General features: G+C 41.8%; 1 protein-coding gene and 1 long non-coding RNA gene across 2 annotated transcripts in view; one reads left to right on the top strand and one right to left on the bottom strand.

Moving 5' to 3' along the window:
• man1a1 (mannosidase, alpha, class 1A, member 1) overlaps positions 1–6,884 on the bottom strand; it is a 497,115-nt gene extending 490,231 nt beyond the window's left edge. The window contains exon 1 of the mRNA XM_072251590.1: positions 6,032–6,884. Coding sequence (XP_072107691.1) covers positions 6,032–6,553 — 522 coding nt within the window. The 5' untranslated portion in view covers positions 6,554–6,884. The remainder of the gene's footprint in view (positions 1–6,031) is intronic.
• The window catches only part of LOC140194129 (uncharacterized), a 29,560-nt gene continuing 12,900 nt past the window's right edge, over positions 5,778–22,437 (top strand). The window contains exon 1 of the long non-coding RNA XR_011885033.1: positions 5,778–5,989. This is a non-coding gene — a long non-coding RNA (uncharacterized lncRNA). The remainder of the gene's footprint in view (positions 5,990–22,437) is intronic.

Genomic DNA, 22,437 nt, shown 5'->3' with positions numbered 1-22,437 from the left:
TCCTTAACCATACTTTTTTGGTCCTCACCACTGATGCCGCAGTGTTTAGTCCAACTATATGCTGGGAGTAGAAGAGCAGGCAGGTGATCTGACTTTCCGAAGTGTAGGCACGGGATGGCACAGTAAGTGTTCTTGACGGTGGCATAACAGTAGTCAAGTGTGTTGGCTACTCTCATTCCACAGCTGATATGTTGGCGGTAGTTGTTCAGCGACTTCTTCAAGCTGGCCTGGTTGAAATCTCCCGCAGTGATAGTGAAGACATCAGGGTGTGCAGTTTCGTGACTGCTGATTACATTGCTCTGCTCTTCTAGTGCCTGTCTGACATTGGCCTGAGGTGGAATACACACCCCTACCAGGATGATGGCAGAAACCTCCCTCGATATTTGACTACTAAATATTCCAGTTTGGGTAAGCAGGACTGAGCCAGAACTGCCATGTTTGTAAACCACAATGAGTTGATTGTTAAGCACACTCCACCTCCTCTGCCTTTTAAAGACTGAACTATCCTGTCTTTGCAGAGAATGGTGAAGCCATCAAGCTGCAGCACTGTATCCAAAATTGCCGGTGTGAACCACGTTTCTGTGAAGCAAAATACATGGCAGCCCCTTATGTTCCTCTGGTACAGCAACCTTGCAAGCACAAATTCGGAAACCATGGAAATCACAAAACAGGGGTATTTCTGGATTTTTCATCAAGAAGATAGGAAGGAGAGGGGAAGAGTTGATGCTGCTTGCTGCTGTTTGTGCATGGAAGTGAAGCAGGGGTCTTTGGGGTTTTTACATTTTTTTTGTCATTCATTCTTTGGGATTTTTCTTCTGTTTCAAGGATGTCTGTGGAGAGTAAGAACTTCAGGTTGTATATTGTATACATCCTCCGATATTAAATGGAACTATTGAGAGTGTATACAGGAGTAGGGTGTGCCTGTCAGAGTGTGAGCACCAAAGAACAGGGAATAGCTTTGACTGGAATTCCCCTCAGGTGCTGGTGCAGATTAAGTATCCAACTATTAAACTATAAAGTAGTCACTTGCAGTGAATAGGGAATATTCAAAGAGTGTCACAATGCAGCTCAGTAAGAAGGCCTAAGGTGGGAAGTAAGTAGCAGCAAAGATAGTCATGGTTAGAACAAAGATATAGCAGAACATAAATGTGAGAGTGATGGGGTTTACTATTTTTCAGGTTATAAATTGTCTTCTGCTGCCACACAAGGGACCTAAAGATGTTACTGAACCATATAACTAAGGGGACTTTTTTGTGTTGGTTGAAAGGGAAATTAGGCAATGAGGGGGGAGGGGAATCTGAATCCCATGGTCCATTTTAGTACTGACAACATTCCAACTGAGGGACATCAAGTTTTAAGAGGTAAGCAAAAGGCAGGACTTTGTGAGTAAGATTCTCTGTATCACATAGGAACAAGTTCAAAACCAGGCAGAGCAAGATAATCAACACGTGATTAAAAAGCGTAAGTGAAACGGAGGGGTCTTTTTGGAAGCAGTTCCAAAGGAGCAGATACCACCTCAGCTATAAAAAAGGGACACGTTCTCATAGACAAAGATAATAAAAAGGTTGCAATCTCTTTAAATAATTACAATAGTGTAAGAGATTGAACAAACCTATAGTATTGACAACACAGGAGAGGACTGAAAAAGCAAACTATGAGAAAGCAAAGTAGAAATTGCAGGAAACATTCAGCGGGCCAGCCAGCATCTGTGAAGAGGGAGAGACAGAGTTAACATTTTAAATTGATGATCTTTCAATGGATGCTTCACCTATCATTCCTTTTGCCATTTAATCTCCCTGGCCTCCAACCCATTGTAAATCTTCTTATGCTCCCTTGAAAAACTTTGGAACCAAACTGAGATTGCTGAAATATGGCTGTTATTATATATTAGGACTGGGAATTAAATGAAACATGAATATAACATGTTCAGAAAAGAGGGACACACAACAAAAGTATCGGCGTAGTTAAACTAATTAGAGATAAGATAAATGGTACTCCCAAAAATGTGACACGGCCATCTATAAATTAGAAACAAAATCTGCCGGGATGAGGTTAAAAGACAACTATAATGATAGGATTTGTTTTGAACAGCTCTAATACCAGTGGACTGATGGGAAACAAAAATCTCACTTTTAAGGAGAATGACTGAACATGCTCAGGAAACTCTAATGAGCTTTAACATGCGCAGCAGGAAAAGTCATGGAACCTCTCCTCAAAGCTGAAAATGAAGGAGCATCTAAATGAAAAAGAAGTTACAGATTTCAAAATGAAATCACCTTTAATGAATAACATCAAGAGTACTGTACCAAACTGGGCAAAAGTTATCCAGATTTCAAAAAAAACTTTTGGCAAGTTGATACGTTGGAAGGAATAAAGGTACAACATGCAGTGTTGAGCACTAGTAGCAAAAAGGGTGGTGTGCAGCTGCAAGAGAAAGCATTCAGTGTTATGGCGCAAGATTCCTCAAGGATCACAACTAGAAGCACTACTATTCTTAGACTTATATTATCAGAAAAAATGATCTATTCAAAAATAATTGCAAAATAATTTAGTGTTGTGTCTACTTTGCTATGTATAACTTAATTGAAGTTTCTGCTAACTTATGCTTGACATGTTTACAATGTACTACACTGATGCATAAACCAACTTTTATGGCATTAATATCCTGTGTTTGTATGCCTCTGACAATAAACTTAAACTTAAGAAAACTAATTGCTATATTTATGAACAATGCCTATTTTGTGGTCCTGAGGTGGAAGAGTACTGAGAAGAGAGGCAACAAGTTAAGAGATGATAAATATACTAATGATGTGTATAGAATTCAGCAGTTAATTTAAATTCTAATAATGTGAGTTTGAAAAAAGCCACAGTAGCACACATACTACTAGTGAAGTACGAATCAAAACAGGGAGAGGAATGGGTTAGGGCTATACTTTTTGGAACATAGAAGATTGAAAGGAGATTTGATAGAGGTATACAAAATTATGAGAAGTACAAATATGGTGATCGCAAGCAGGCTTTTCCCACTGAGATTGGATGGGACTACAACCAAAAGTCATGGGTTAAGGGTGAAAGGTGAAAAGTTTAAGGGGAACACAATGGGAAACTTCTTCACTGAGTGTCATGAGAGTGCGGAACAAGCTGCCAGCACAAGTGGTGCATGCAAGCTTGATTTCAATGTTTAAGTGCTGTTTGGATACGTAAATGGATGGTGGGGTATGGGGAGCAAAGGTCTCCGTGCAGATCCATGGGACTAGGCAGTTTAAATAGCTTCAGCATGAACTAGGTGAGCCAAAGGACCTGTTTCTGAGCTGTACTTTTGTATGACTAAAAGACTAATCAAGATAATTAAAATAATTTAAACATCGCATTTTATTTCTGGATTTTAAATAACAAAGTTATGCTAAACTTCATTCAAAACTTGCTTTAGATTACACCACTGCTCTGTCATAACAGCACAAGAAGTTGGGGATTCTGCATGAAAGATTTACAATGAAGATACCAAAAGTTGATTAGCTCTCTGAGCAAGAAAAAGCATCCTGTGTCTTTTGACGGAAGAGATAAAGTTGAGGTGACTTAGTAAGATTTATCTAATCTTGTGATGAGCTCCTCTAAATCAATGGTTTAGCCTCTGAAATCAAAAACTGTTCCAAAAGTCTAGGGGATACCAAATAAAAAAAAGTGTAGGGCTGGTGGGGCTAAGGAGGAGGGCAGTGGAATCAATACTCACAAGAGCTTCAAGTACAGAACATTAATAAAGTTGCCAGATGGGTGTATAGTCATCAAATAAAGTTGATCAAAAGGAAGAATGGCAAACTCACATTACTTGGAAGTTGCAAATTCATGTGAGGCTCCTGAACAAGGAGACCACAGAGCACATAAGGCAAAGCAGTAGAAGTTGTACTAAAAAGGTTAAGGCCATAAAATAAGCAAACCAAACATTAGAACACATTTCTACAGGGCCATAATTGAAAAATGGTGAAATTAAACTGAACCCATGATCAATTTTGATACAACCACATTTAGAAGATTGCAAATAATGCTGGTCCCTGTGTAATAAAATAATGTGGCACAGGAGAGGGTGCAGAGAAAACTCATAATGCTAATTTCAGAAATCCAAGGTATACATATATCTCTAAAAACCAAGGAAGTAGTCTCTTTTCCCTTGAGAAAATGTAGCAGAGAAAAGACTACATGATTATGAAATATTTTGATGAAAGTTTAAGTAGGGAAAATATTTCCACTTGTGGGAAGATCATAACTAAAAACTAAGTTCTGAGAGAGTCAACAAGAAACCAATACAGGGATGGGGAAAAACTACTTTATCCAAAGAGTGGTGAAATCAGGAACATAATACATAGAGAGTAGCTGAGGTGAAAGCATTTATTTAAGGACAAATCACATATGCAAACAAGAGAAAGGAATAGAGAGATAGCTGATAGATTTATGAGCAAGGATGCTAAGATGCTCCACTGGCAAGAATTATTTGGGCAAATCGGCCTGTTACAGTCAAATACACTGCATCAAATGTAATTCTAGGTATAGAGCAGCGTTCCATCAAGGTGGATAGTAAAGAGAAGGCAGTGAAGGACGGAGATCAATAAGTATAAACATCCACAAAAAGAAGAAAAAGTTGTCTCCAACACCCAACAAGGAAATTCTTCATCAGGAGGAAAAAAATAAATTTATATTATATTCTGAAAATTATACTTCTTCTGACTCTGCTTCACATTTCTAAATACAATAAATCTTGATTATTTGAGCACTATTTAAAAAAAGCGTAAAGCTGCTTTTCTACTGTATTTTTGTTTTCTTTCTTTTCTCTTCACTTACACATTTAAGCCCCTAATAAGAAAATAATTTGAAACAAAGCTTTTCCTAAATGACTGAGTTAACTGCCTATTTATTGGACTGAATGCCTAAATAACTATTGCTGGGAAGACGGCAAAACCTCTAGGTCTTGCTTCACTTGCTACACAGACCAAAGAAATTTAAAATAAATTCATAAACCACACATATGTCTATCCCACATCAGGCATAGCTGTGTACAAGTGGTTTCCTGGATAATTCTACAATTGTATTTAAAGCCATTATTGCATATAATGGTAGGAGATAAAAGACAACGTGGATTACTCTCCACAAATGTGTGCAAATGTGGCCCACCTTAATATCTGTCCAAGTGTAATTTTCCTCTTTGAAAACTCACCAAAACACTTTTCTAGCAACACACGGTCGCCTGGAGTTGCCAATATTAGCGGCAACTTCATCAGCTAGGGAGAACAAGTTCAGCCCATTCTTCAACGTCACTTCAAGTATTTTCCCGCAGGGATCAATAGCCAACCATCACCATCAGGAACATTAACAAGAAAATTCCCCAACTCTTCCCACTCGGACGTGCCCAGATATGAAAGAGTTACTTCCCAGGCTGTATATTTAGGATATGTAAACAGAATCGGGGAAATAGGCGCTTTTTTAAGAAAATAACATTACCGTACTCCGACCGCTGAGAACAAATTACTTTAGTTCCACGTTTGTAAGGACTGATTTCTGTCTATATCAAGCGTTATTCAATGTTTTGTTTGCAATCCAAGATATTAAAATGAGCATAAATCATTTTAAATGCATAAATGGTTTAGAGAATTTGAAGCTGTTGTTTCCTACCCATTCCCTTGTCACGCTGCAGGCTTTCGAGTGACGTTTTTTTGTGTATTAAAGGCGTCATATAAATATAATTGAAGGGTGTTTTTAAATTTCTACACACATCTATATAGCAGATTTAAAGCCCCCGGGAATCCACAGCCTTCTTCCTTTCTATTTAAGCAGCCTGGCGTTGTGACTCTGACACAACTCAAGACTTGCACCGGGGAGCTGACTCCAACACCAACAACGCTGATGGAGGAACAGTCGCCTGAAGTGCCCCCAGAGACTCAGCAGTAGGAAGTTGACAGCCCTTACACTGGCGATTGCACAAAGTGACGTGACCAAGGGGGTAAGGAAGCAAAGAGAAGAGAAGTAATCCCGAGTGCTGTACCTCTTTGATCTTGGCTTGCCTCTCTCGCGTTTTAGGGTCGCTCGGTTCACGCCCTGTTGCGCCCACAGGTTTGCGGAAGACGAAATTCGGCAAGCGCGGAGCCCCTTCTTTCCTGCTGGCCGAATCCTGCACAACTTTCTGCTTCTCCTCTCTGATGTCCTGCTTTATCTGCTCCGGCAGTTTCTGCAGGGTGTCCTTCGCCTCGCGCAGAGCTTTCTCGTGGTCCTCGCGGATCTTGCTCAACTTATCGCTCTCCAACTCCCTGCCGCCGTCCAGCTTCGGTCCGCTGCCTGCCATCGAAGTCTGCTGCGAGTGGAAAAACACCCCGCTCAGCAGCTTGGATGAGTCCGGTAGAAAGAAAATCGCACCGAAGCACAGAGTGATAAAACCACTGAAAACTAAGAGCAGCAGGAATTTCTCAGTCAGTCGAAAGGCGGGCCGGTTGATTAAAACCGAATTGTTCGTCCCTGACTTCCGACTAATACTAGGATTAGTAAAAGGCAATAGAGTTGTCGTTGGCATTTCTCTTCCTTGTATTTCTTGTCGTTAAGATCGAGGAAGTAAGAAACTGCTCAATACTTTAAAAAAATGTTTGAGACTTTTGTCAGTTGCTAGAAACTACAAGAGAGAGGCTTTATCCTTGCGGATCTCTGAAAGGGGGGGGATGCCTGAGAGACTGAACTGAACAAGTGGGCAGGCTGCTGCTGAATGCATCACCTGTCCATGGTGTAACACGTCTGCATTACAACTGGCGGCAGCGAAAAGGAAAGCCCTGGTACTGAGACCAAGCGCACAAGCCCAGCCTGAGACCGGGAGTCACAGAGGAAGCCCGCCCCCGCCCCGGGAGGGACAACGGCCTCAACCTATCGCGCGCCGCCAGCCGCGGGCTCCGGGCCCGTGTTCCAACGCCATGTCGCTGAAGCGTGCTCGACCAATACGCGCGCTCTGGGGGCACAATGGGAGGAGGGAACGCGCGGCCCTTCCTCCGTGCAGGATGACAGTGCCGGGCGCGCGCGAGCAACTGGAGAGATTGTTTGTATTCCACCCATCACATGATGTCCTTCCAAGATCACCAAATGAAACTTAATTCTTCACGCCCTCTCTCGCTTCCGTGTTCCAATCCCTTCACCATGAGTGCATTATTTAAAATACTGTATTCCAATTCATTATTGATTCCGCTCCCCACTCAGGAAGTCTCTCGCACTTTCTGCGTGCCACTGCTGTAAATCTAGTATCAGATGTTATTCTATAATCTGTTCTCACCTCGTTTCTTATTACGTTTTGCTTTCAAAAATGTGCATCCGTAAAATCTGCGGAAAGCCGACCTTTTCTTTGGTTTCTGTGTTTCTGTTTATGATATAGATCAATCCATATAATTAATTCTAAGCCATTGTATCGGAGTCTGAGAATTCTCAAGGGAAATGAGAATTCAAAGGGAAAATGTATATAAGCAATGGTCAGGAAGTGTTCGAGAATTGGTTAACTCCAGTGCTTAAACGGTAATAAAGCTGCCCTTTCAAACCAATGCTCTAACCCGCTTCTATATTCGATACTTGGCACGTCTATTAGTCAAAACAGGTCACTTGGTGCGAACGGTTTTGCCAATATGTTTCGCTCACAGCTCAATATAAATATTATGCGGACAGCTTACAGTCCATTCCTACGTTTGGCAAAAGATCAGTCGCGAACTTCAGCCCAGAACACATTCACCTGAGTCATCTGATGCAGGTTAGAACAACTAACTTGCCGATCATAAGCTTGCGATTTTATCTCTTGGAGATGGTGTAACACAGAGGGTATTTTTGTTTCTTCCATCAACATTACCGGAAAAGGGGGTTACATTGTCCTTTAATTTTGCCATACAAGCTAATTATGTGCTGCCAGTGTGCAATTAAAATGTACGTGTTACAATTTTGGTTATATCGTGTCCTGTTATCTCTGTGCGAGACATTTAAGTTACCTTGGGTGACCTTTGACCATATTCCTGTGATAATACAGGGTCATTGCATGTTTTTTTCTTATCTTCGCAAAACACAGTCCAAGTAATACAAAACGTTGTGACAAATCAGGAGACAGTGTATGCTGGCATAAATAGTACTGGGAGTTCTGTATGTGAGCAACAGCTAGCCGAATCCAGAAATGGCTTATTTTTGTCAAAATAAACTTTATTCAGTAATAAAATTATTTACAAGAATAACCCGTGCGACGTCATTCACACTTGTATTCATAGCCAATGCATTACCTCCTTAAATCCGATAGGACTGTTGCCATTCAACTAGTTCCTGGGCTGGAAAACTTCTACAATAATTGAGGGGACAGATACAAAATGCTGGAGGAACTCAGCAGGCCAGGCAGCGTCTATGGAAATGAACAGATAGTCAATGTTTCAGGCCGAGACCCTTCATCAAGACCGGAGAAAATAAGATGAGGAGTCAGAGTGAGAAGATGGGGGGAGGGGAGGAAGAAACACCAGGAGATAGGTGAAACCAGGAGGGGAGAGGGGTGAAGTAAAGAGCTGGGAAGTTGATTGGTGGCAGAGATACAGGGCTGAGAAGAGGTAGTCTGGTAAGAGAGGACAAAAGGCCGTGGAAGAAAGGGGAGGAGCACCAGAGAGAGGCTATGGGCAAGTAAGGAGATAAGGTGAGAGAGGGAAAGGGGAATGGGGAATTGTAAAGGGGGCGGGGGCATTAGCGGAAGTTTGAGAAGTCAATGTTCATGCCGTCAGGTTGGAGGCTACCCAGACGGAATATAAGGTGTTGCTCCTCTAACCGAAGTGTAGCCTCATTGTGACAGTAGAGGAGGTCATGGATTGACATGTCGGAATGGGAAGTGGAATTAAAATGGGTGGCCATGTGGAGATGCCACTTTCCTGACGGACGGCGCTCGGCGAAGCGGTCTTCCAACGGACGTTGGGTCCAGCCTCCACATCCAGCAGATAATACTCAGATAATACTCCGTAACTTCCACCATCTGCAAAGGGAACCCACCACGAAGGGCTTCTCCCCCCCCCCACTTTCTGCTTTCCGCGGGGATCGCTCCCTACGCGACTCCCTTGTCCATTCGTCCCTCTCTACCGACCTCCTTCCTGACACATACTTACTAGTGGGACAAGCGCTACACCTGCCTCTACACCTCCTCCTTTACTACCATCCAAGGCCCGAAGCAGTCCATCCAGGCGAGGCAACACTTCGGCTGTGAGTCTGTTGGGGTCATCTACTGTATCCGGTGCTGCCAATGTGGCCTTCTCTATGTCTGTGAGATCCGACGTAGATTGGGGAGACCACTTCGCTGAACACCTACGCTCGGCCCGCCAGAAAAGGTGGGGGGATCTCCCCATGCCCACCAATTTTAATTTCTTTTCCCATTCCCATTTCAATGTGACTGTCTATGGTCTCCTCTACTGTCATGATAAGGCCACACAATCAAGCTGGAGGACTAACACCTTATTTTCCGTCTGGTTAGCCACCAACCTGATGGCTTGGACATCGATTTCTCGAACTTTCTGTAATCACCCCCCCCCCACCATTCCCCATTCCCATTTCCTTCTCTCACATCTCCTAACCTGTCCGTCACCTCCCTCCGGTGCTCCTTCCCCTTTTCTTTCTTCCATGGCCTTCTGTCCTCTCCTATTATCTCCAGCCCTGTATCTCTTTCACCAATCAACTTCCCAGCTCTTTAGTTCACCCCCCCCCCCCGTTTCACTTATCACCTTGTGATTCTGCCTCTTTCCCCGGCCTTTTAACTCTAGTCCCCATACTTCTGTCTCCAGTCCCTCTTAAGGGCCTCAGCCCGAAATATCGACTGTATTCTTTTCCATAGTTGCTGCCTGGCCTGCTGAGTTCATCCAGCATTTTGTGTGTGATGTTTGGATTTCTAGCATCTGCGGATTTTCTCCTGTTTGACAATAATTGAGGGGCTTTCTTGCCTAGCCCGGCTCCCCCGTCCACTGGCGGAAGAACGCTATACTACCGCCCTCACCACCGAGAGACAGTTTATTACTTCAACTGTACAAGCAAGTTATTATTCTGTGATTCATTAGAGAGAGCGATACAAACGTGCGATGTGAGTGTACTTTTATGTTGCGAATCCTGGCAATTTAAAAGCTTCATGTAACAAAGTAAACATGAGAGTCCTCCTGAAGGGTCTGGGCCCGAAACCTCCACTGTACTCTTTTCCTCAGATGCTGCCTGACCTGCTGAGTTCCTCCAGCATTTTGTGTGTGTTGCTCTGGATTATCAGCATCTGAAGACTTTCTCGTGTTTAAGAACCGAAATGCCGGCGGGCAGCCACCATCAAAACCGACGGGCTAGTTCACTGTGGTCTTAAAAAGTAGCCGGGGACCTTCAGTGAATAGCATGCCAGTGGGAAAGCAGGCTTTACAATAGGAAAATACAGAACAAAATCCGCTATACTGGAAACGCTGGGTAGATGAAGTAGCCTCGGTGAAAAGAGTACCCGAGTTAAAGATTGGGTGGGTGTAGTCGGTACTGCAGGTTAATTTCCCTTTGTAAATTGTTCTGTGATTGGTGGTGGTGGTCTGCCATCCGTCTGCCTCGAAGGACAGTGGCTGATGGTCATCATCATCATCACAAGCCTGTACAGAAGCTATGAAGATCCTGAGGTGCCCAGTCGTCAAGATCCGCTCTCGGCCTCCCCAATGCAGTCCAAAGGAAAGCTCGTGAAAGCTTATTACGATTGGCACCAACTTGGCTGCAGGAGGTGCTGGAAGGAAGTTCAATGAATTCCAGCCGCCTCGGGGGCCCCTCTCCGGATTTGTTGTCTGGGTTTACTCCCATAACCTTCGTCTCTCCCGAGGCTGCCTATAACGCAGTGGGGCTATTTACCTATAGCTGGGGATCTGGTTCACGAGCACCAGGGCACGTCCACACAGCGGTGGGCTTGCATGCTACGCGTGCAGGGGCCAGACCCCCTCCCTGTTCTCTGTAGTTCAGCCTGAGTCCGAAAGGGAGTTCAGTTCCACGTGTCGCCAGACATGAGGCTTGCTGTGCAAGAGGCTATATACTGGCGGAGAGAGACCTACACATTCAGATCTCCTTTTCGCAAGGTCGCTAGCCAGCGGTGGAAGCTGAAAAGCGATAGTGACTAACACTAGACGCATCGGAACAATGATTTTGACACCCGCCCTGTGATTAGGCTAGTGTTAAATAAGTCAGTTACTGGACGGAGCCGTTCGTTGTGCCGGAAGCCCTGTTCCACGCTGTAACTCTCAATAAATAATAATGCAGAATAAAATGTAAAAAAAAAATGACTATAAAAACTGGAACGCAGATTAAGTGCAAAATCCTGTCTAAAGACTGCATGAATATTTAGGATTTTGTTTTCTAACGTTATTTTATCTGATTAAGGGACAGCTCTGATGTTTTTAATTCCCTGTCTTGTGCGATCATTGAGAAATTTTCCTGGTTTTGGGATCGCAAAAATTTTGGAGTGATACCAGATTGCAGGGATTCTGGAGTAAATGAATTGAGCCACAGATCTCCTGAGTTCTGAGTAAACGCTGTCACTCCAGGTAAACTTCGCCTTTTCAGTGGTGATCGCTTATTTTTGGTGTCATTGACCTGAAAGATCGGTTGCAACGGGAGGTCCATTTCTGCGTTTCCGTGGATCCTTGGAGATGATCCCAAGTCAGTGGAGCAAGTGCCTTTATGTAGTATGAGAAATCCATCAATCTGAAATAGAAACTTGATTCCATTATGAAAGTACAACATCAATTAGATAAATAGGTACTTTATTGATCCCAAAGGAAATTATACTGTCACAATAGCATTACAAGTGTACAGGTATAAATATTAGAAGAGAAGTAGAAGAATAAAAAATAAGTTACCGCAAACAATCTATCAGGAGGGGGTCATCACTTTCCCTGCTCTAGGTTGACTCATTATAGAGCCTAATGGCTGAGGGTAAGAATGACCTCGTATAGTGCTCTTTGGAGCAGTGTAGTTGTCTTAGTCTACTACAAAAGGCACTCCACTGATCAACCAAGATGGCATGCAGAGGGTGAGAAACGTTGTCCAGAATTGCTAGGATTTTCTGTAGGGTCCTTTGTTCTACCACAGCTGCCATTGTGTCCAGTTTGTCTCCTATAATAGAGCCAGCCTTTCTAATCAGTTTATTGAGCCTGTTGGCGTCACCTGTGTTGATGCCATTTCCCCAGCACACCACTGCGTATTGTACTGCAGCAACAGACTGGTGGAACATGCGAAGGAGAGGCCTGCATACTCCAAAGGACCTCAGTCTCCTCAGGAAATAGAGGTGACTCTAGCCCTTGTACACAGCCTCAGTGTTGGTGCTTCTCTCAAGTTTGTCATCCAGGTGCATCCCCAGGTACTTGTAGGTCCTCACCATCAATAGTACAGGGAGCAGTGCAGGCATAGTTTTCTTAAAGTCCATCACCATTTCCTTTGTCTCACTGATGTTGAGCTGCAGGTGATTCAGCTTACACCATTTGACGAAGTCCTCCACCAGGGCCCTGTATTCCCCTTAACATTCTTATATGAAATTAAAACTTAACCACAGCCTACCGGTCAACCTCGACACTTTGCAATTCGCCTACCGGAGCGACAGGTCAATGGCAGATGCTATCTCTCTGGCCCTACATTCCTCCTTAGAACACCCGGAGAATAAAGATGCATATGTAAGGCTCCTTTTCATTGACCACAGCTCTGCCTTTAATACCAGCATTCCAAATAAACTGATTCCTAAGCTCCGGAACCTGGGCCTTAGCACTCAAATCTGCAGCTGGATCTTCAACTTCCTCACAGACAGGACCCAGGCTGTAAAAGTAGGGGACAAGCTCTCCTCTACAATCACTCTGAGCACCGGTGCCCCACAAGGCTGTGTACTCAGCCCCCGGCTGTACTCACTGTACACCCATGATTGTGTAGCCAAGTTTCCATCAAACTCAATATATAAGTTTGCAGATGACACAACAATTGTAGGCCGTATCTCAGGTAATGATGAGTTTGAGTACAGAGAGGAAATTAAGAACCTGGTGGCATAGTGCGAAGACAATAACCTATCTCTTAACGTCAGCAAGATGAAGGAATTGGTTTTTGAAGCAACAGATGATTTTTTTTTGGCTTAGAAAGTGATGTTTCCACTTCCCACAACCTTTGAAATATTTACCATCAAGTATTTCAAAAGAAGTTGTAACACAAAGTAACATATCTCAAATTTGTTTTGATGGAGCAAATGTCTGAATACAGTTGATACATAAAGGAGCAACACAGTAAAATTATGTAACACAATAATTCAAGTTCATCCACATAAATAAAGAATGAATATTCACCTAGTAGAAACAACTTAAGAAATAAGTGCCTGACTTTTCCACTGGCTGTGAGTACAGTCACAGGTATGGTCATGGAAAAAAGGACAAAAGCAGGTCTGCTGGTTGTGGATGAGGGAGCAAGGGCTGTTCTGCTCATCGATCGACAAGGAAGACAAGATGGTACTGGTAATAGTAGTGCAATCATTCCAGTCAAGTATGATGTTCCCCTAAGGGATTGTAAGTTGTTGGGTCTTCAGGTGGCTGGGTCAATTGCCATGATCAAAATGTTCTTGCAGGTTGGATTCCCTTAATGGAGAATGCTTGTGCATGACTTTGTTTAATGCAGGGAGGCTGATGCTCGGACAGCCACCTCACGGTCCTTAACAGATCAGGTTCTGGGTCTAGTGGCATGGAATGCAAGGTAACTGGGAACCCTTCTCTGCTGTAGCCTTTCTCTAAATTCACTCCCACTAAGATGTGTCATCATCTCCTGCTAGCTCCACTGCTGAGGTCTTGGTTGGATTTCTTTATGTCTGGAATCTCCCCCTTGATCTTACAGCCATCAAGGAGCTAAGCACCAGATGGCTAAACAGCAAATGGCATAGCTCTCAGAATCTTAGGATCTCACAAGCCTCTCCACCACATCAAGGTGATGATTCTCAGAGAGCGACACTAGTGGTAGGGCTGAGGGATTGGCAGAAGAGATGGTGCATCAGGACGGAGACTGGGTGACAGGAAACCATGGTATCAAGAGAACAGAGAGATTTAAGGCTAGTTGAGCTTGAGGTGAAGAGGAAAGTGTAAATTGGACCAACTTTATATGGCAAGGCAGATGGAAATCAGAATGACACAGTGTACAGAGTGTGGTTGGGATGACACTCTGGAGTAAGAACTGGGACATCATTTTATGGAGGGTGAATAGGAACAATAATCCATAGAGGGAGGGGGAATAGAATGAATTTCATGTGAGGAGTGGGGGAAACGGGATATCGTTGAATGGGAGGGGAATCAGTATGATAGTACAGAAAATGTAGGAATCACAATATCGTTTTGTGGAATGGTAGGAGGAATTGGGGAAATATGGAAAAAGAGGAGAAACTCTGGACAGTATCTCATATGGGCGGAAGAAAAGGGAATCAGAATGCCAGATCATGTGGAGAGGGAGAGGTTGGTGCCAGTAACATTCGAGTAACTTGCTATGTTTTATGGAGTGTGGGGAAGGACAACAGTTTGGGAGCATATTTGGGGAATTGGGTTCAACGCTATGGAATTAAGATCATGTTGTCCTAGAATTACCTCACAAATCGTGTCTCCAAAACTATATAATCCACGGCCGCTGAACTACATGGTTCAAGTCTTCCTGCAGTGATCAAAAATAGTGTTACACAGGAAATGATATGATCTGTATGCTCTGAAGTGGATATTATGTCAGACAGCAAGAGTGACTCACAAGAGGGAGTGACCTGAAAATTTGATGACTGACTGATCTGAACCACTGATATCCTCTGGGTTAAATCCATTTTTATATGTAAACCACAGAAGACATCAAACAAATTTCCAGGCAACAGTACTTTAGTAGTATTCATCACTTTTAATTAAATGAACCAATAAATAATACAATTGGTAATGTTGATTTGGCACAAGGAGAACACAATACCCTTCAGTAAATGACATTAAAGCCAATGGGACTGATGTTCACCTGATATTAATGGCGCAGTAATGGTTTCAAAGTGTTATTGACAACCTTATTAACCAGACTGATTGGACTCAGGGAAATTTTGTCTTGGACAGAAATGTGATGGAACTCTGAAAATAATATCAAACTTGAGTGGGGATAAGCTTCCCATAAGCTTAGAAAATCATTGCAGCTTGTATAACTCATTTAAGGAAGCTCACATACCCAGCCACACACACAAAATGCTGGTGGAACGCAGCAGGCGAGACAGCATCTATAGAAAGAAGTACAGTCGAAGTTTCGGGCTGAGACCCTTCCACCAGCATTATGTGTGTGTTGCTTGAATTTCCAGCATCTGCAGATTTCCTCGTCTTTGCATCATATACCCAGCCACTATTTTTGCTTAACTTCCTCATGCTTCTCCTGAAGACACTTAAGATGCCCAGTGCCTTCTTTATCCATCTTATGTGGTTAGAGGTCAGGGATTTCCATTAAGTATTGAGAATAATTACATTTTTAAAAAAAAAAATAGCAGCTGTGAGAATGTTTTTAAAACATTTCCTTTGTCCTTCTGGAAATCAATTGCAATGGTAAAATTTGGAGGAGAGTAGCAAGAATATGAACAAAATTGCCTGCACACTGGATTTCAGTTAGTGCAATTAGAATCTTGATGTTGGCCTGGCAGAGAACACTGACATTAGTCAGCTTACCCTCTATTAGAAGTACCGTACTTAGAAAAAACATTTCTAGCTGTACCTCACTAGTCTCTAGACATATTAGTTCATGACTAATCTTATTGATTACTCTGAGAATTACATATTTTTAAAATGCAATATTTGATGAGACTTTAGGTGATTTCAAGTGATTCATTTTGATGGCATTAGTTGCTTCTTCATCTTTCCCTTTCCGATCATTGTTTGAATGATTGATAGATCACTTATTCGCTCATTGACAATTTTCCTGTCATTATTGTTTGATATTGTGAGGCATCATCATTGTGTTGATTGTTCTTTTAATAAAGACAGTACTTTAGTAAACAAGAATTTCATGTATATTTTATTTACTCAGTACATTGAAGTGTGATGAATACTTTCTTATGTCTTCTGATCATAGTCTAATTTTGAATAATAGAAAGACAGGCAGGCATATATTCACAACTATGGCTACTTCTGACAATAACAGACATTTTCTTATTGTAAGACTTTTAGATAAAGCTAAAATTATGATAGAAAGTTTCATGTACATCTCAGAGATACCCCAATTGGTCTGTAATTGTGCAACAGTGAACCCTGATTCCAGACACTCCAGACAGGTGAAATGTCAGCTTTGCAGTTACCAGGAAGCTCCTTCAGCATTTTGTACATTTCAGTGAAATCATCTACCTGATTAATCTCTCCTCACGTGACAAATCTGCTACTCTAAAAATTACTGGCAAACTTTAACTGCACTTCTATTATCAATGTATCTTTCTTTAGCTAATAAAAACCATCTTGTACACAATATTCTATAATCACCAGAGCCATTTATAATCAGTAAGCTATCTCTACTCTTAAATTTTTTGCAACAAAGTTTGCCTCTCTGATTGCCTGCTGTACCTTACTTGCTAACTTCCAATGATTCACATTCAAAGTTTATCCAGGTGCTTTGAACACCAAGAGTTTTCAATCTATCATCATTTAAGCAGCATAGACAAAGTTTAGAGTTTCAAGTTAAGTTAGTGTTGATAACCTCAAGGTGTTTATGAAGGAGTTTTGTTGATGGTAATGATGTCGAATGTCAAGGATATTAAGTGATGTCTCTCTTACTTTGGACTGCTGATGCCTATCAAATTTGAAGCAAATTTATTATTAAAGCACATATATGTTACCATATACAATTTGAGATTCATTTTCTTGCAGGCGGTTACAAAAAATAAAGAAATTTATGAAAAATGTGCTGACAAACAACAAATGTGCAAAAGAAGACAAATTGCAGAAATTATTTATATATATAATATGAATTTATATTATATATACACATACATTATACATACATACACACCATGCCGCTTAATTGGGACAGAAGATTGTTGCTGAACAGTTTCTAACTAGTGTCAGTCACCTGCAATTGTGTGGCCATTAGACCATGCCTAGAGTGAACAGTTTTGATATGTTAACTGCATGTGTCTGTGTTCATAAAACAGCAATTTTGTGACTGAGGCAACACACATCAAAGTTGCTGGTGAACGCAGCAGGCCAGGCAGCATCTCTAGGAAGAGGAACAGTCGACGTTTCGGGCCGAGACCCTTCGTCAGGACTAACTGAAAGAAGAGCTAGTAAGAGATTTGAAAGTGGGAGGGGAAGGAGGAGATCAAAAATGGCCGCCAGAGAAAGCAGGATCTCCCAGTGGCCACACATTTTAATTCCACATCCCATTCCCATTCTGATATATCTATCCACGGCCTCCTCTACTGTAAAGATGAAGCCACACTCAGGTTGGAGGAACAACACCTTATATTCCGTCTGGGTAGCCTCCAACCTGATGGCATGAACATTGACTTCTCTATCTTCCACTAATGCCCCACCTCCCCCTCGTACCCCATCTGTTACTTATTTATATACACACGTTCTTTCTCTCTCTCTCCTTTTTCTCCCTCTGCCCCTCTGACTATACCCCTTGCCCATCCTTTGGTTTTTCCCCCCCTCCCCCTTTTCCTCCTCCCTGGGCCTCCTGTCCCATAATCCTCTCATATCCCTTTTGCCAATCATCTGTCCAGCTCTTGGCTCCATCCCTCCCCCTCCTGTCTTCTCCTATCATTTTGGATCTCCCCCTCCCCCTCCCACTTTCAAATCTCTTACTAGCTCTTCCTTCAGTTAGTCATGATGAAGGGTCTTGGCCCAAAACGTCAACTGTACCTCTTCCTAGAGATGCTGCCTGGCCTGCTGCGTTCACCAGCAACTTTGATGTGTGTTGCTTGAATTTCCAGCATCTGCAGAATTCCTCGTGTTTAAATTTTGTGACTGATATTGGTGAGAAACAAGCAGTAAGACAATTCAGAATTATTTTGCTCAGTGTGGTTTCAAGCATTCAAGAGTAGACATGTCAGAAAAGAAATAGCCAGGAGTTAAAATGAAATGATTTTACTACTTTAGCAATTTAGGAACTACAAAGAATTTGAAGGTATCAATAATCATCTTGAATGTTACAATGAAAATGAAGATGTGGAGGATGCAATCGTCAAAAGCATTGTATTGTAGGCATTACACCATGCTTAGAGTGAACTGTTTTGATACACCAATTGCATGTGTCTGTGTTCAAAAAGCAGCAATTTTGTGACTGATATTGGTGAGAAATAAGCAGTAAGACAATTCAAAACAGCAAAATTGCTGTTTTTGACTGCAGTAAGGCAGTCCATTATCTGCGCTAGGAGTCTACGCTGATTTTCAAAGTTCAAAATTCAAAGTAATTTTATTATCAAAGCACATATACGTTAGTATATACAACTCTGAGATTCACTTTATTCTGGGAATTCTCAGCAAATCTATAGAATAGTAACTTTAACAAAATCGATTAAAGATCAGCCAGAGTGCAGAAGAGAAAAAACTGTGTAAATATACATATAAATAAACAGCAATAAATAATGAGAACTTGAGACAATGAGATAAATAGTCCTTGAAAGTGAGATCATTGGTTTTCGGAACTTATCAATGATGGGCAAGTGAAGATGAGTGTATTTATCCCCTTTTAGTCAAGAACCCGATGGTTGAGGGGTAGTAACTGTTATTGAATTTGGTAGTGCGAGTCCTGAGGCTCCTGTACTTTCTACCTAATGGTAACAGTGAGAAGAGAGCATGACCTGGGTGGTGAGGAGCTTTGATGATGGATGCTGCTTTCCTACGACAGCATTTCATATAGATGTGCTCAGTGGTTGGGAGGAAATACTGGTGACGTACTGGGCTGAATCCACTGCTTTTTGTAGAATTTTCCTTTCAAAGGCTTTTGTGTTTCTATACCAGTCAGTGAAGCAGCCAGTCAATATACTGTCTACTACACACCTATAGTAGTTTGTCAAAGTTTTAGATGTTATGCCAAATCTCAGCAAACTCCTAAGGAAGTAGAGGTGCTGCTGTGCTTTCTTCACAATTGCACTTACATGCTGGGCCCAGGACAGGTCCTCTGAAATAGTAAAACACAGGAATTAAAGTTGCTAACCCTGTCGACCTCTAATCCTCCGATGAGGACTGGGTCATGGACCTCTTGTTTCCCTTTCCCGAAGTTCAAAATCAGTTCCTTAGTCTTGCTGACATTGAGTGACAGGTTGTTATTATGACACAACTCAGTCGGATTTTCAGCCTCCCTCCTATATCCTGAATCATCACCACCTTTGATTCGGCCCCCAACGTCAGCAAACTTGACTCTGGCATAAGAGCTGTACTTAGCCACACAGCATAAGTATAAAGCGAGTAGAGCAGGGGGCAAAGCACACAGCCCTGCCTAGAGTGCACCAGTGGTGGCGATGTTGTTGCCATCCAAACTGACTGGGGTCTGCAAGTGAGGAAATCGAGGATCCAGTTGCACAAGAAGGTATTGAGACCAAGGTCTTCAAGCTTGAGGGGATGATGATATTCAATGCTGAACTGTAGTGGATAAACGGCAACCTAATGCTATGTGCAACCTGATACTATATACATCTGTGCTGTCCAGATGTTGCAGGCCTGTTGTGGACCTGATGCTCCAGTTGGCAAATTATGGATCCAAGTCACCTCGCTGGCAGGAGCTGATACATTTCATCACCAACTTCTCAAAACACTTCATCACTGTGCAACTGGGCAATAGTCATTGAGGCAGGTCATCATGCTGTTCTTGGGCACTGGCATAATTGAAGCCTGCTTGAAACAGGAGGGTACCTCAGACTGCCAAAGCAAGAGGTTAAAGATCTCAGTGACCATTTAGCCAATCAAAAGAACACATCAGCGTACACTGAATGAATTCCTTTGTCAATAACTATTAGAAACTAATACACTGTAATTTTCTATTGTAATAGTATTAGTGGTGTTCTGCTTTGTTCTGTATTTTATTTAGGTATGTAATTTGTTACTCAGTTAGATGGTAGTTTGCCTTTTTTTATACCTTTTAAAAAATTTCCGTGTACATTTGTCTAATTGGGGCAGCAGCTAAATTGGGTCAAAATGTACTGGTCCCAATGAGTCCCAATTAACCAGAATTCACTATATATATGCATCTGACAACATGAGTTTTACAGTATTTGAAAATTGTAGTGTTCTTGATCACATGTATGACATGAATTTTACTTGCTAATTATCAGACCAAGCATCATGGTATCCAGGTCTTTGTGCATACAGGTCAAATACTATCTGAATATCTGATAAATTGAATATAAGAACTGAACAGGTTGCAATGATCAGAAATCATCCTCATTGCCAATATGTAGGAGTAGTCATTGATAAAGTAGCTGCCTATGGTTTGTTCTGGGACATTTCCCCTAGGATCAAATGTGGGATACTTTGGGGTTTGATATGATTGCCTTTCAATAACCATAACCAGCTTCCTGTACTTTAGACACTACACAGCCAAATAAGTCAGGAGTAGTGTTACTGATTTTGACAGACAATATTCTCTGGAAATTCTTATCTACAGTGGGCTCAGAGGTGTCTTGCCTGTGCATACACAGGAAAAATTAATAAATGCTCCAGTAAATTCCATCTTGTAAGTGAGATTTGCTCATGACAGATATGCAGGGTCACAAACTTTGTTTTTTTATGTCTTCCAAGGGGCAGATGGAAACTTATTGAACTGCTCCATGAAGGCCAAAATTACTGTATTACATGTACAAATAAACCAGTTGTTGATCTGCAGCCATCCACACTTCACTGTAAACCTTGTCAGTTTGTCCTGTAAAAAGACAGGAGTATGCACATGGAAGCACTTGTGAGAATACATCACCCGGTAGACGCAGGTCAGACAGCATACTATAATAGAGTTGGAGAGGAAGGGAGACACCTCGTATTAACCATTATTTAAAGACTGGTGTTCCTCAGAACAAAAGAAGATCACTCAAGCCTGGGCCAGTAAAGGTCTCATGCAGCAAATATCAAACAGGAGAAATTGCCTGGTAGAGTGCCCAACAAAATATGTGAATTCTTTGCATCTCTGAGGGGCAGTATTCTTCAGTTGATTTTATTGACAGAAACAAATTGGAACAAACTTGACATTGTTTTTGTAAACACAAACACGAGGGAATCTGCAGATGCTGGAATTTCAAGCAACACACATAAAAGTTGCTGGTGAACGCAGCAGGCCAGGCAGCACCTCTAGGAAGAGGTACAGTCAACATTTCGGGCCGAGACCCCATCTCTTCCTAGAGTTGCTGCCTGGCCTGCTGCATTCACCAGCAACTTTTATGTGTGTTGCTTGAAATTGTTTTGTTGTTTATTTTAAGACAGAATAGTCATGGTAAAATGAACTTTTAATAAATTGGGTTTTTAGCAGTGATATCTCCAGGTAGCCTCGCTCATTTGAAGCAATAACTTTATCATCAAGTTGTATCCAGTGAGAAATACCTATTTTAAAGGGTTTGATTTACTAAAGTATTAATTATCAAAAGTTATCTGTTAGCTGGAAGCTGATTGGAAACGCTACCATTACGCAGATTGATGGACAGTGCAGTATACATTCCAATCTAGCCAAATGCAAAGCCATTAATGGAGATATACAGTATGTCCGAACTGGTAATGGGCCCACATTATCAGCTCACATCACGATCTGTAAGAAGCATTCCACTTTTAGCCTATTTATTTATCTCAAGGTAGCTATAGGAAATAATATATGGCATATGTCACAACTGTAGTTGCTTAGTTATGGTTTTAGCAGCAGATTAAGTTGAACTGGAATTCGTATCACCCAAATACAAGATCACGTTTAGGTAAGATGATCGTAAGACAAGTCTGTTTCACCTTCTAAAGTCATGTCATTTATCAAACTTTGTAAGAAATATGTTCCAAAGGGTTTCTCAGCTGAAGTAATTCCGGCTTATTCTTTCGTGTAATGCGCTGTTTCTGTGCCTTGATATACATACCTGCTAGTTTCTGTATATAACTAAATCCATCAATAAATTTGTCTAAATAGTGCTAACCTCATATGTGGTTTTATACTTTTGGCATTTCCGGATTAAGCAGAAAGAGATGAAAGATTCTGAGTTCTCATTGAACAATATTTGCGGGTTAAATGTTAAATCGGGACAGGTGCTCTATCATAAAGGTTTCTTTCACTGAAGGGATTGACATCAGAACTGGAAAATAGCTTAAGCTAAAAAGCTTAGAATTACATGGTAGCTTATTAACATTGCAATATCCTTTATCTCTCCATCCTGAAATTTCTTATTTATTACTGGCATCAACACAGTGTTTGTTTTTTCTCTCTTCCCCTTGGCAGAATTTTTAACTT

Source organism: Mobula birostris, chromosome 2 (genome assembly GCF_030028105.1).
Source record: "Mobula birostris isolate sMobBir1 chromosome 2, sMobBir1.hap1, whole genome shotgun sequence".
Taxonomy (NCBI): domain Eukaryota; kingdom Metazoa; phylum Chordata; class Chondrichthyes; order Myliobatiformes; family Myliobatidae; genus Mobula; species Mobula birostris.
This window is presented reverse-complemented; position numbering and strand designations above follow the sequence as displayed.